The following is a 15,532-nucleotide window of genomic DNA, read 5'->3' as shown; positions in this document are numbered from 1 at the left end:
TCTCAAGAGTTGCTTTTTGAGCAAAGAGAAAAGAGGGATACACTAACTGGAATCAGAAATTAAGAAAATTGACAGATTAACATACAGCATTAATGTGAAAGATACAAGAGAGTGAGTTTAATAACTCTGACTGAATAGGTTTTCAAGGACATCCTTGGAAATTGTATTCATTTATTACAAAACCCGGTGTTCCATTCTGGAAAAAGGGGGGCAGGGGGAGATAGTAAGAGATAGTATGAGAGGAATTATCGTTATCTCTGGAACTGAGTCTATAATTGAACAGGAAAGAAATGTTAACAGCAGTAAAAGGCCTACTACAAGGAAATGGGAAGCCTTGTTTTAAGAGCTACTGCAAGCATATCTCCACTCTTAGAAGAAAACAGTCTCTTGAACTAAAAGATGAGGAACAGGAAGTGAGAAAGGAAAGGAGATGAGCTAAGAGGTTTGGGGGCAGGAACGAAAGTGAGGTGGGTGCAGCTGAAAGCAATGCAGAATCTTTCAGCTGTCCTTATTTCCCCACAAAATCTGGAACAGCAGATGGTAATCCAAGAAGTTTTATAGGGCATGGACCAGACAGGAATTATTGAAAAGACAACTTAGTTTGCCCAATCCACAGTGAACCTTGAAAAGCTACCATAGTGTTTTTGGCATAGCTCCATTTCTCTGAGGTACAATCTATAGGTCATTACTCCCAACCTACAGAAAATTAAAGATACTTTCAGAGTTCTGTAGGGAATGAATTCTGCAATCTGAGGAAAAATTTCCCCATAGTTATGCATGACTGAAGACAGACATGGTTCTGAACTCCTGGTCACAGAGTGACAATTGAAAGAATTTCTAGTTGCTCTAGCCTAGAGAAATATGGCCCGGGGACCATCATATTTTGGAGTTCTGTGTTAACATGGCAGATTTAGTTGCCATTTTAATTCAGGAAAGTATGTGGAAAGATTTATCCATTGCTGATGTTTCCAGAGTCCAAATAAAGTGAAAATAAAACTGAGAAAGAAATGCTTGCTATATATTGAGTACTCTTTCCCTTCCAGTAATCTGACAGGATTTAAATACTACACAGATGGATTTTCCTTACATTGTAAGATGCATATTGTTGAAACCAGACATTGAAGATGAGAGAAGCAGTAGTCTATTATCGTCAGCTAAAGATCGCTTTGTACTCTGAGCCTTCTTGGATTTGCCAGACCTCAGAGCATGTAGGTGTGGTGGTGGGGCTGGGGTTGCAGGTGCCACACCAGTACTGTTGAATGGATTTAATTCAGTTCAAAATTGTACAGGGAAATGAGATTCAGAATATGATGGCTGATCAAATGACAAAAAGGAAGCACTGCTCAGTAATAGTATTAACAGAAGCACCTAGTTCAAATTCTGAAGGTTTAAAGAGATCCTTTGCTATTTTGCTTTAAGGAAAGAATTTGGCTGACACTACCTCTGTTTACAAAGTTAGCAAGTTTAAAGAGCTAAATGAAACCTTAAGGACTATTTATTAGGATCGCCATGCTTAGGGGGAGAAATAAAAATTCCTAAGTGGAAATTCATCAGCTGGAGGTGATGAAAGCCTGTTGTGTTATCATCCATGAGAGAGACTGAGTCACCACTATGATTAAGGTCATGTATGATGCAAATGTGATCCAAGACCCTATTGGGCTAAACATTCTTAATCCAAGGTATGAAAATATAAGAATCTAAAGAAACCTCACTGGAAACATTAACAACCTTAAGTCTATTGTTTACAAGCTAGCTGAACTCAAATCAGAGCAGGTATAGAAGAGTTCTTTGGATAATCAATAGGACACAGAAGAACAAGGAGAGCTTGGACTGCTCAGCCTAAGAAAACAAACACCAAGAGAACTGTAAGCATGAAACAGTGAAAATGTTATGTAGTTCAAGGATAAGATTGCATCAAACCATGCCACAAATAAATACTGGAAACTAACAATAAATTAGAATTACCAATCCAAAATCTTCTTGATGAGCATCTAGAAATTTTGCAACAATCTTCCAATAAACAGGGCAAAACAAAACACAGTAGCTAGGTGTCAGAGCTTGATGTAAGAGACATTGCTATAAACACTACAAAGTTGCCTGCAACAGAGAGGACTAGAACTGAATCCCACAAAGACTGCTTTTAACCCTATAGTTCCGACAGGTGACTCCAGGGTTTGCTTGTAGTTGGTTACTGATAAGCCAGGGATCAGGTGAATGTGATCCATGTCACATTGGATCCTTTGTTAAAAGGAAGTGGACAAAATATATCTTAGCTATTTTGAAGTTCAGAGGAGAAAGAAGATTCCCAAATATAATGGTACATCTATTATACAAAACAATTTTTAGATTCATTACATCCATTATATGGGATAGATTTAGACCTACAAGATCTAAAATAGGTTTTTGTGAAGTTAAAATTAGCAAAAGGGAGTCATGGCATATCAGACAATACCAGATAAGTTGACTTTCACTACAGCCACTATAAGTGTGCAAGTCAAACACTCATAAATGAATTACCAGTTCTACCCACTAAGTATAGCTGTTTTTTTGAAAGGGGGAAAAATACATAATATCCAACCCAAGCTCTCATTTACAGTATTTGGGTGAGATTTTGCTCAGCTTCCTCAAAGAAATCCCACTGACATCAAGTTTTCTACTTGAAGTAGAAGAAAAGGAATTGCAATTTGGCTTACAGTAGTGGTAAATAACAGTTTAAAAAGCCACCAGAGGAAGTCAGTCACCTGTACAGCCACTGTATTTTCATTCAGAATATAATTAGATTTAAACACACTTTCAAGCTTCCTCACAACACTATCAAAAGCCTAAGTCATTTTACAGTGGAGTACATAGCTCCTATTAGATGTACAGGAATGGTAATAAATGTGATACATTCAGTGAGAAAAAGGAGAACAGTTTTGTTTGAAAATTTAAAATAGTTAAACTTCTTCCTAGAGGAACAGAAGAAGCAGCAGTGAATTGCTACACCTTTTTCACTGGATGTATTTGCTTGCTACTAGCCTGTACATTCAGTCATTAATGAGAGGGTCAGACAGGTAGTACCAGAGCAAATCTCATTTATTCTTAAGAAAGTTCAGACTTTCTTACGTTCCAGTATGATTGTGTTATCACTACAGCAACAATGGAAACAAAACCACACAATTTCAGGAAAAAAGACCCCCCCCAACCCCAAAGCCTAGACAAATTATCCCAGCTTAAACATTCAGTGATCAGGAAATACCCCTAATTGGCAAAAATCAGAACATAAAATACAGTCTTCTGTCACCCTGGAAGTGAACTCTTTATCTAAAGGTTTAAACACACTGGAACAGAAAGCTTTTCTTGCCACTGCTTGAGAGGGTTTTCTGAGGTTTATCAGTATTTTCATGGCTACCAGTCTTGCACCTCTTACAGGTATGAAGTTCAGAGATACAGCCATGACAGAAGGAAAAACATTCTCTGTACTTAATAACAGCATTTTTCTTTGTAGTTCATTTGTATTTGCTTGAGGCTGATCAATCTGAGAGCACTTAAAATAGAATTAGTAAGATACCATATTTAAGTGTATTTATACCCCAAGCAGGCATAAGGTATTATAAAGCAGTGCTCTGAATTTCTCATATTGCAGCTGTTCAAATTTGCATGCGTTATTTATTGAGCCAGGACGGGAATGCTGCTCTCTCTCTCTCTCATACAAAGCAAGGGCCTAGTAGGTATTCAAGAGGGCAAATGAGAAGTCCCATCACCAACTGCAGTTTCTGTGCAATAAAGGCACTCAGTCAGTACTAAGACAGAGAAAGGGAACTTGGCTAGAGGTCTCATGTATTCTCCATTAGCCCAGTATTCTGGGTTCTGTGATCATACTTTTCATACTTTTGTCTCTTTAAATGTTATATAGCAGAGATTGTATGAGCTTGTAAGCCAACACTGCAAAACCTACTAGTCATCATGCATCAAATGTGCATCTTTGGTGACATAAGTTCTCACTGAGATCTTCACTGCTAGCACTATGTGTAAGGATAGGGTAGGATGACAATTCTGTTTATAACTCCCAAAATAGAGGCCACTCTTGAAAATTTTCTTTCATGCCTTGGCATTATATTTTTTATGAAGTGCCATGGGCTATATATTATGTTTGAATGTATATTATGTTTGAGAGATTACAAAGCGTTTTAGCTGCATTTCAAGTACAACACATGCTGTCTAGAAGAAAGTTTCATTTAACTGCAGTTAAAGAGATGCAAACAGCTGGTGCACATTTCAAAAAGAGGAAGAGCTGCCAAGTTGCTAACTAGTCTCCATTTACAGTCTGCATGTACTATTAAGCAAGAAAAAGAACCTGGTATCATTAAAGAGATCTTTGTGAAACATTCTAATTTTAAATATCTTAAAAATTCTCTTCTTCCTTGATCCTTTCCTACCCTTCTGTCTTTCCCTTCACATGCCCACACAAAGAGATGCAAGTTCCAACAAATTACTGGCTTGCTTTTTTTTTTTTTGGGGGGGGGGGGCGGCGGGGGACACATGGACAAAAGGATAGATTCTCCATGCCTACACATACATCCACATGACCTAGCCACATTGCTTGGAAACTCTTAGTCTGTATTTGCTACTTTTTGTCAGAATTGCTTAAAGTATTGAAAGAAATTGATGTTACTTTATAAACCAAAGTAAGCATCAGCCCAACCAAGAATACTGGAATTCACTTCTGTATTTCATGCAACTAAACCCAGATTATCTGATCTTTCTTGTGGCCATTTTAATATCTTCAGAACCCCTAGTTGCAATGCCAGCAAAACGTAAAAAACATGCTTTATCTGTTAAAGGAAGGATACAGCTCCTTGCAAAATAAGCAGATTCTAAGCACTAGCAGTACTCAAACTACATTTAAGCTAGTGAAACTTAAAGATGTCTAGATCTCAAACACATACGCAAGACCTCAAACACTTGGGGCCTTGAGTCTGAAGTGCAAAGAACTGTAAATACAAGATTAAGAGAAGTAGTTGATGTATTTCAGTAGAAATTTTTTATTCTAATAGACCAACAGAAGTAAAAAAGCATACACACTTTAGTCTTGACTTCTGAATCAGTTTTCTAATTAGGTTTCAAAAGTGAAACAAGCTCATTCTCTTACCAGCCACATCACCAGCCCACAAGTGAAAGTACTGAGTGTTCCTCCTGTGCAATGAAATTGAAGCAACACCAGAAGACCTGTCTTTCCAGGAATTAGTTGGTGAGGAGAAGGAGCCAGTATTTTCAGAAGTGAGAACAAGTTGCAACAGGTACCACACTAGTTCCACAGCTAGTTCTTCACAACTCTCATGTAGAAAACATGAGGAATAAACAAATGCATCAGAAGATTGAAAAAGCACCAAGTGTCTACTGTTTGACATAGGAGAAGCAAAGCAAAATATAACTCCAAGAAAAAGAGTACAGAACATGTGCTGGCTAGTGATTCAAACTAGATTAATATCCAGGATCTCTGTACTCCTAATTACTAATTTTGTAAGTGAGAAGAGTAAAGAGAGAAAAAAAGCCTTGCTTCAAACAAACACATTGCTTAGCACCTAAGTATTAAACAAACACTACTTAAAGTTTCCTATCTGTGTATAAGCAAACTACCCATAACTACACACATCAGTATTGGCATAGCATCACAGATTTAAGAAGGTTCTCTCCAGGGGTTGAGAGCATTACCAAAAATTCAGTTAAGGCTACAGACCGTATAACTAATGCATGCTGCATAACTAAACAAATATAATTCTGATCAACGTCAGAAGAGGTCCCTTCCAGCTGAATGGGGGAGGAGATAGTTTCCTCAAAAACATTTCTGTGGAGAATGCCTTCCATGCTCTTTTGGTTACTTGCCCTAAGTACTGCACGCACTCCCATCGTGTTTCTCAGTTGGTCGCTTGCTACCTACTCAAATGCAACTTGGACAGCAAGAATAAAGTAAATGGCATCACAAGTGTTGAATGTATTAGAGCTCTGAGAAGCCTACAACTTGCTCTACTTGTTTTTTCTGTCCTACAAACACAAGCGCTTTCCAACAAGAAAAGAGTCAGGAATTTCTTCTGAAGCCAATCCATGTGTAAGACATTTAAAAACCTTGTTCCTGTTAATACAGGATAACAAATATAAGAGTAGAGCAGAAGAGAAGGGGATGGAAAAAAGAGCAGAATGGAAGACAATCCATATGCAAAACATATGGACAAGGCTTCATTAAAGTGTTTAGTTCATCTCTATTAGTGCGGAATTACTCTCCAATATTTAAAAGCATTTAAATCCTTGAAGTCTCCTTTCTTATGTATCACATACCTCCTACAAACAGCATGTAAAGAAAGTTATTTTACTGAATGGTCACAGAATCACAGAGAAGCTGAAGTTGCAAGGGACCTCTGGAGGTCATCTAGTCTAACCTCAATGCTCAAAGCAGGGTCAACTAGGGCAGGTTGCTTATGGCCTTGTCTGGCTGGGTACAACAACTCCATTACCCTCTTGCCCAAACATTGCTGAATAGCCCCTCTTGATCAGGGATGAGAAAGGGAAAAAAGAGTTAGATACATGGATTCCATTAGGATTCAAAAGATGAGGTATTAAAAAAAAAAAAAAAGTTCAGGGTGCTGTTGCATACAGGAAGTGTTAGCCAGTGTGATATTCTTACCAGCTACAAGACTGAAGACTGATAATGGGAATTTCAGGCTAGGATTCACCCCCTTAAACCATTCCCTACAAAGTTTAACATGTTTTCCCTCTGTCTTCTATCACATAGGATAGGGTTTCATGTCTTAAGTCTTCCACATTACTTCTAAAAGAGTTGCTCAGCTGGCTGAACTGATGAGCAAAGGTCTTCACCCTGTATTTGTTTGGCCTAACATACACCAATTCTTAGGTCATAACCTTACAAGTCTCAAAAAGACCACAACCAAATAAAAGCATCCAATTTAGATTTTAGACACTAGGGGCAGAATTCAGGCTGAAATTATGATACTTAACTGCAGACATGTGCTAGGTGTCATACTCTGTTTATACATTATATATCTCTCCATAGAGAACCAATCCAAGAAAGCAATTCAGCTGACCAATCACAGTGTAAGATAAGATAACCTGAAGTACTACCTAGAGTGACACTGTACTGAGTACAAGCTCCCATTACAGTCAATAGAAACCAAGACCTAAGACATCTGAGAACAACTAAGTATATTAAGCTTGACCTGAATTTCACAGTACAGTAGAAGCCACATATGCATTGCTTCCAGACAAAAATATACCTCAGCTCCCTCCCTCCCCCCCCCCAAAAAAAAGAGGCCACATCTGATAGCTCAAAGACCTCAGGACCACTGCTTTGAGTGGCAGAGACCAGAGGTTTGGATGAAGCCAGTTCTGCACATGTGTGCGCGTATATGCAAGTTCGAGCCCTGGTGACAACAACTAGCCATTTAAACATTCACTTCAAGAAGCTTTCAGTCAAGATTACATAGCTGCGAAGAAGATTCCCAGATTTGAGACACCAGTTCACTCACTATCAACAGATTTAAATCAAACAAAGAGGAAAGGGAGGAATTAACTAGAACAAAACATTCTATGACAGCTGAACAGGATATCACTTCTACCTCCTCCTTCCCCTTCTTTTCACAACCTTCCATACAACTTCCCTATTTCCAAAAATGTTCTCAAGCTGCATGGAAACATAAGGAAGAGAGCAGGAATGCAGTGACATGCAATTACATCCCGTATAGCCTGACAGTTCAAAACATCATAAGGACTGTTTGCCATATTTAAGAAGGGATGTTCTTGTTCAAGCCAGGAGGAAGGCAAAGAACAAGTCATCTTATTTTCCTGCTACCAGAAAGGTCAGCTTTGCGAAGATCTGACATACTTTCATTCCACCATAGATAAAACATATGCAAACCAAAGCAAAACACAATCATGGGGATAAGAAAACTGATCTTCCAAGGGACAAAAAAAAGTGCAAGATAAGCAGAATTCCAGCGGTGGATAGAAACGCAGAAAATAGAGGCTGGAGTAGACTACCTCTTGAAAGAGGCACTTGTAGATGAACTCAGAGACTAAACAGATGTTACAAGATACTGTGCTTAGTCAAAGAGGATGCCATTCTGCAGATCAGCCACAATACCTTCTGTTTTCATAATTTAGACCTGACTGTATCTATCTACAAGTGCATAGCTCTACATATTTATCTCTGTTATTTAATTTCAGGAAGTCCACCAGTTTCTGAAATTCCTCCTTAAGAAAGATATTAAATAAATTTTCAGCTTCAAATTTCAAGGTGGAATTCACACTGCCACCTTAAGGCCAGAATGACCACTAGGTCATCTCGTCTGAGTGACTGTAAGAAATAATTTTACACAATTACTCACATTCAAACAGACAACTTGTGTCTCAATAAGATTAGTAATGTTTCAAAAGACTATGGAGGCCCTTCAAAAAGCAAATAATCCAAATCATTCACACTAGTTTATTCCAGTGCTTAATCACCTTTGCCACTAAAAACACAGCTATTTTTGTTATTTACATTTGTACAACTTGAGTTTTTTGATCTTCATCCTTTTTCTGCCTCTCTGCATTAAAGAGTCCTTTATTATGTACTAATTCCTTTTCTGTGAAGATCTTTCTAAAAGTTAGAAAGCTGGATTCTGAAGAAATAAACAAAGTCTTTCAGTCTGGAAGGCACCGTCTCTCAGCCTCAAATCCCTAACTTTTTAGTATTTGCCTCTGCAAATAAAGTGCTTTTTTTAAACAAAGGCTGTTTGCTTCTTCCTCTTGTTCTCCAGCATAGATCTATTATCATCTGAGTCAGCAGAGCTTAAGGAGGGTGGGTTGCTTGTTTTTGTTTTTTAGAACCAGTAATCTAGTAGGAACACTGGGATGAAATGCTGGTATCACAAACTGACTATTTTTTAACTTTACCATCTTCTTCTATGATTTGTAAGTTCTACTATCCTGATACAACTTGAATGACAGATAAAGGGAAAAACAACATGTACATTCTTTCGACTGCGTATCCAGACATAAGGTGGGAATGGTTCTCACTCTTCCAGTTTCACAATTTACTTCACTTTACATTCCACATGACATAGATCATTTCACTCTTGAGTTGGTAAAACTATTGTTATATATTCAGGTCAAAAAAGGAAAACTTGCACCCACAGTCTGGAGATCAAACAACAGAAGAATTTACTTTTATCCAAGGTCGCATGAATTCTGTGCTTGAACCACTAGATGTCAGCTGTCTGCATCTCAGTACAGTTGTTAACCAAAATGCCATGGGGAGCTGCACAAGAAGCTCAGATGCCGTTGTTTTTAGGTCTAGCGCGTAACACTAACTTCATCACCTTAAGGTTTGTCTCAAGACCTCTGATGTTATTCTCACTGAAACAGCATCTATTAGTGTTCCATCAGACATTAAAATCGGATGCCAAATGCCTAGATTTTATTCTTGTCTTATTATTACAATTTGATAACTGCATAGTGTAAAAAGGACTCCAATTTTGTGATTAATATAGCAGTCCACAAAATGTAAGGTTCCATTTATCTTTTCATCCAGTGCTATCTAGTCTTTTATATGAGGAAAAATCACCTTGTTCCCTGAAACTTGAATAATGCACAGTCCTCCTAGCTTTGAGGCACCATTTAAACAAGAGCAACTTATTTTAGTATACATCTTGACATGTGTCTATAGGGGAGGAAGGAAAGGAAAGAGTATAGCGATACCATATCCCACACTTATGTATTCACCTAAATTAAGAAGTAAGTAACAGAGGAGTTAATTTTATACTTTCACCGCTGTGTGCATACAGCTCAACATAGCTCATGGCAATCGCAGATACAAAATAAGTAAGTTATTCACTACAAAAAAAGCAGGCGTTTGTTTTCTCTTAGCTTAGATGAAATTGATTCAGCTTCACTAAGCACGATCTCTGTGTCACATTGCAGCTTCTAATCAAGATGACTAGTGTTACAGCTGTCAGTATATTCTGCATGGCTGTGTAGTTCAATAAGAATCTGACTAATGTATCGTGCCATCCTGTCTTAACAAAAGCTTTAGAGATCTCTCAGTAGGCCACCTTAATTGCGACTGTGAGCTCCTAGACATCTAATAAACTTGACATGATACAGGAGAGACATGATAAGAAGCCGCATAGCCAACATAATGAGAACATCAGGATTCTGCTCCAGCTGTTCGCAAGAACTCTGCCTGACTCATAGTGGAACCTTATTGTAACAGTACCCTTACCAGAGTCCTGGGAAAACAGAGCATTTTCACCACTATTTTGATTTGTGCACATTATCCATGTTTCTAAGCATCTTTCACAATACATAGCAATACATTTTTCATACAATTATCTTTATCCTACCTGGCACAATCAAAAAGATCCCATTCAAAATATTGGAAGATATCTCATCTTCCCTTACTAAAACTCAGCTCTGTTGACAAAAAAAAAAAAAAAAAAAAAAAAGTAATTGTGGGTACTCAAAGGTAGCCAACTTTTAATCATATTAGTAAGAGACTTTCTTCCAATCCTGAGGCCGAAGTTGGAGGAAAAAACCCAAAGCCTTGAGCTTAAAACCTCATCCTCTTATGTCCACTAACTAGTGCTTATATGACTACATAGTCTTTAGCAAAGCAGCTGATGGTTTACATGGTTTCCCTTCACATTACACCAGTAAGGAAACTGACAGTGTCCTCATAAATATGAACGGAGAGTTGGAATTAACATTCCCCATTTACACTAGATAAAAAAAATAAATGAACGAACTATAAGGACACCAATGATTTATTTCAGAAGGGAGAGGAAACAAAGGTCTCTCCTCTTGCACCATACACTCATCACAGTAGTCCAATTACAGGATCATGTACTATTTTGTTTTGCTCCTGCTATGACCCTTGCCTTATTCAGAGCAGAGATCAGCTTCATGAGAGCATAAAATTAAGGTTGCAGAAACAGTTATAAATCTGATATTTCATAAGAGCATGACTGGATAATCTCTTTGGTCGTCAAGTCCAGTCCCCTGCTAGTGTATCCATAAGCTTTCTAAATTCCATAAAGTTTAAACCTTACTTCAATCTAAAGAACTCTCATCGTGCTTTATGCATGCAGAGAGAAAACAGCACATGCCCTGAAGTAAGCGTCAAACCATAGCACATATCTGGGCTAAAGTTCAAAAAAGTAGCCTTTTCCTTTCAAGCAACTACAGTGCGAATTTTCTAAACCTCACAGAATTCTTGTTACATTCTAATTTAGGAACATCTTTGGCATCATCAAGTAACTTTACAGTAGATGCTGTTAACAACATAGAGAAGAGAAAAATAGTACTATAATGGCCTGAAATATTGCCATAAGAATAACTGAAGACTAGTGTGTAGTGGGAGGGTGGGGGGGGAGCCATCCAGAGTTTAGACTACTGAACAGAAAAAAAAACCTCGGAAATTTTAAAGAGACAACTTGCTCTCTCTGCTTAAAAGAAACTAAAATTAAGCTCAAAATAATACCACAGAAAAAAAACAGACAAACCATGAAACTGGTGGTGGCAGCATCACTGACCACAGGCAAAAGTTCAAAAAACAGTGTCTCATTTAAATTAAATTGCAAAGGAATCTTCATAAGTTCATATAATATAAAAGAGGGTAAATACAATCAAATGTCTACATGACCTTGAGGAAGGTCATGTAAATATAGTAAATTAGTACAATTTCCTATGACTTGAACATTTGATCATGACATAATACCCAATATTTTCTGCATACCTACCCACATATGCATATAATAGAAACCAATATAAATATCCCATTGATACAAAGTACTGGAATTTTTAAGAAAAGAGGATTTGATTTTTTTTTTTTTGCTAGTTATGAACTCAGAAAGGAGTTTTAACATAAGTTACTATGCAATCCTTAACAGAAATGCAAACTTCTAGACAAATGGTTTTCAACTTTTTGAACTGCAGGCAACTGAAAGCTTAATAAAGAAAATATTGCCTATTAAAACAAACAAACAGATGACTGTAGATTCGACTCCAGGAATCTACTGACCACAGCCTGAAAATTAGCGTTGTTGAGCGAAATGCTTCACATGCCAATTGTTTTAAGAAAACTAACTCTGTAAAACAACAGAAGTACCTAGAATTGTTCCTAGAAATATCTTTAAATAGCATCCCGTCTACAACTTGTGAACCATACTGTCTCACTGAAAAGTAGAGAAGAAAAACTCCAAAGTACTCCTTCTAAAAAAACAAACAAACAAACAAAAAAACCCACCACACAATGCCACATTATGTCAGGCTATGGGTATTCAACTATCTGCAAGCACGAGTTATCCTCACAGACTTTCTGTGTGCAAAGTCGGTGGGTCTATCATTTCTGCCTTTTCCTTCCTTATCATGCTGGCCTGCCTTCCTGATCAGACAACTCATCCAGGCACAAGCAATGAAAGAAGGCCTATGAAAACGAAATTTTTCATTAAGTTTTAATGGCAGATTCAATTACACTTGCCCTAATGCAACTGCTATCTTTAATTACAAAACCATTGGTATCAGCAATTTATTCAAGTACAATCCAAATAAAATTTGGATCTTGGCTAGCTGTAATAAGTCTTTGGTCACCGAAAACAACATGCACTATTAATTGCTGTAAAAAGACTAGGATACCTCTCCCAGAGTAAAAGAAACCTGCATCAGGCATCAAATTCCAATTCTGATGCATGTGGCCCTTGTTGGTAAACACATATGTTTACAAAAAAAAAGACATTCACCCTAAAAAAAAAAAAAGTTTTAAAATATTTTGTAAAAACAGACACAAAGTGTTTTCAAACAAGTTATATGAAGACTTGAAAAAAACCAAAACATTATCTGTAAGAAGCAAGATTATTCTTAAACAGTTAAGAACAGAAAAAACACTGCTGTATCTGCAAGAACTAAGAATTTTCAAATATCTGAGATTTAGTCTTTAAACGTTCCCCCCAACATAAGGGGCTGCAATCACAGTTGCATCCCTATACAAATATGAGCCCAATAAACAAGTCATTTTACTCGTCACAAAGAGGCAAAATAGCATTCCTTGATGCAACACTCTACATTGTTTAAAATCTTTTGTTATTGTTGTTGATGACTTTCAGTTGACCACATTTGATTTCCAGTATAATCTCTCAAACAGGAAATCTCCTGTAGTACTACTACATTACCCTTTGTGTTGCATAGCAACTTCTGTAGCAGTGCTTTCTATCAGCAGTTAAGGTCAACAGTGTATACCTACACCAATATCTTAATTCTACCCTTTAGTAGCTGGAACATCAGGCTCATCATCCGAGCATCATCTCAAACATCATCTTAAAGGCTCTACACAGAGCGTTAAGACAGTTGAGACAGTGTTACCTTGGAACTACACAGACATTCAAGAAAAAAGGAGTGGGGAATACGGCTTTAAAGATACAGTTGATGATGCTTATGAACTGTGAATTCAATGGCTCAGTGGGGGTAAACATCCCATGAGTAATACATATCAATGAGATCTGCTAGTTCATCTAGCCTGTTACTTAGCATCAGTGTATGAGCAACCAAAAATAAATAAAAACTTTGCACTTTCTCAGTTACAGCTGTCCAACTCATTCCTGGCAAATCAAACCTTAAATACATTTCACTTATTTGTACTGCTAACTTCCTGTCTTTTAGCTATTTAGATTTTTTCTTCAATGAAGGTTAGCCCTACAATCTCCAAACTATAGACCAGTTATGGCCCAGTTCAATACAAAATTAAAAACTTGGGTTTTCCTTTGTAATGTGGACAAAATCCATCTGAAGCATCTTCTACCTTCTCCTATATATTGGACCAAAAAAAACCTTAGAAGCAGTATCTGAACTTTCTTTTTCAGCTCTTCTCTGACACACGTATTATTTTTTGTCTGCAGATTCACAAGTCAACTGTTTCCACATATGCTATCAACAACAGCAGAGCAAGGTTGTGATCTCTTCCAGTCTTCTTATTTCATCCTCTATTTACATCCCATGGTGACTGCATGACATCCCATCCTCCTTGTATTCCTTGCTCTAGTTTCTTCCCACTCTTAATATTAGCAACAATCATTCAATCCTTAGAGATGGCTGAAGAAAACATTAGTGGTTTCTAACTTTATACTGTACAGACACTCATGTGGCATGATCATTTTAGCCTTCTCTTTCACTTGCACAGAAACAAGTGGTTCTTTATTTGACCTATAGTTTTAAACTGAGTACTTTGGAATTTGCTTTCCCTGCTCTCAGCCCTAGAGTCACCAGTTTACAAGTGAAGAAACTCACCCTTCCCAACTCACTAACTTTCTCCCACAAGACATCAGTGTGCACTTCTCCACCTTCTGTCAAGGGCAGTCTACACTATGTGCAAAACAGTTACTCCATCATCCATCTATATTACCTGCAATGGAGCTGCATCTAAACTCAGAGACTACTGCTTCAGTTTTATACTCCCTTCAAAACTTCCTACCACTAACTACTTGCAGTCAGCTAGCAAATAGCCTATACATCAACCCTTGGTGCTCAGTCATATTCTCACATTCTCATCCTTACAGGAAGGATTCACATTTCAAGATGCTGAAAGTGTTTGGAAAAAAACAACCAGAAAGTCATTACAGAAAGTAAGCATTTCACTCTCTTATAGCTCAGCCCTACTCAAAACCTCTCAGAGAATAAGATATCACTTAGCAAACACCTCTATTTGTATTATTATGCTATTCTTGGTCAAGCCCATGTCTTATAAAGCAAAAAGTATAATAAAACAGACCAAAATTCTGCTTGGATTAGGAAAACAAATTTTTTTGCAAACAAATTGCCTTGCCTATTTCAGAATTGTGCTAACACACTTTGAATAAGCCAAACTATATGGTCACAGTCAGCAAGAGCGCATACACACGTGCATCCTAAAGAAAAGGGCGTTCATTTTAAAATAACTTGTGATTAAAGAACTAATTATATTCTACGCGCCCCTTGCCAACCTGACTGCTCCCCGCCTCCCCACACACCATCACCGCAAGATCCCGCGAACAACACCCCCGCACCCACTCCCCGGCGCGGCCCTCGGCTTCCCGCTCTCCCCCCCACCCACAGCGGCCGGCAAGGGCGCCGAGGAGGTGGACACAGGAGCCCTGCGCCGCCGCTGAGCGCGGCCACAACAGCGCGCTCCTCCCGGCCAAAAACGCTCCTCCGCCGCGGGCGGCCGCGCCCCCCGACCGTTAAACCGCCGCGCGAGGGACCGTTAACGACTCCCACCCCCATCCGGGCCACAGAGCCAAGGCCGCTCACCGCCCTCCGTCGCCAGCCCGAAGGAGCAGCCGCGGCGGCACACCCACCTCGCCCCGCACTGCCTTACCTTCCCTCCTGCTCAGGGCCATCGCCCCGGGCGCGCAGCTCCCCCGGCAGCCCCCTCCGAGGCGTCCCTCGACGCCAGGAGCTCGGCGCTCGCCCTCCTTCCGGCTCTCCGCCGGGCCTGTCGATCAGCGGGCGGGAGGCACGCCATTGGCGGAGG

The 15,532-nt window shown here is 38.7% G+C and overlaps 1 protein-coding gene across 9 annotated transcripts in view; it reads right to left on the bottom strand.

Moving 5' to 3' along the window:
• ERICH1 (glutamate rich 1) overlaps positions 1-15,481 on the bottom strand; it is a 110,824-nt gene extending 95,343 nt beyond the window's left edge. For all 9 annotated transcript variants that reach the window (XR_010883830.1, XR_010883831.1, XR_010883826.1 and 6 more), the window contains exon 1: positions 15,377-15,481. Coding sequence is in view for 2 of the 9 variants with exons in the window: in XM_067294231.1 (XP_067150332.1) it covers positions 15,377-15,398 (22 nt within the window). In the remaining 7 variants the exon portion in view is untranslated. The remainder of the gene's footprint in view (positions 1-15,376) is intronic.
• Between the last annotated feature and the right edge of the window lie 51 nt (positions 15,482-15,532).

This window comes from Apteryx mantelli, chromosome 3, assembly GCF_036417845.1.
Source record: "Apteryx mantelli isolate bAptMan1 chromosome 3, bAptMan1.hap1, whole genome shotgun sequence".
Lineage (NCBI taxonomy): Eukaryota > Metazoa > Chordata > Aves > Apterygiformes > Apterygidae > Apteryx > Apteryx mantelli.
The sequence above is the reverse complement of the archived record's forward strand: the minus strand, read 5'-3'. Positions and strand labels throughout refer to the sequence as shown.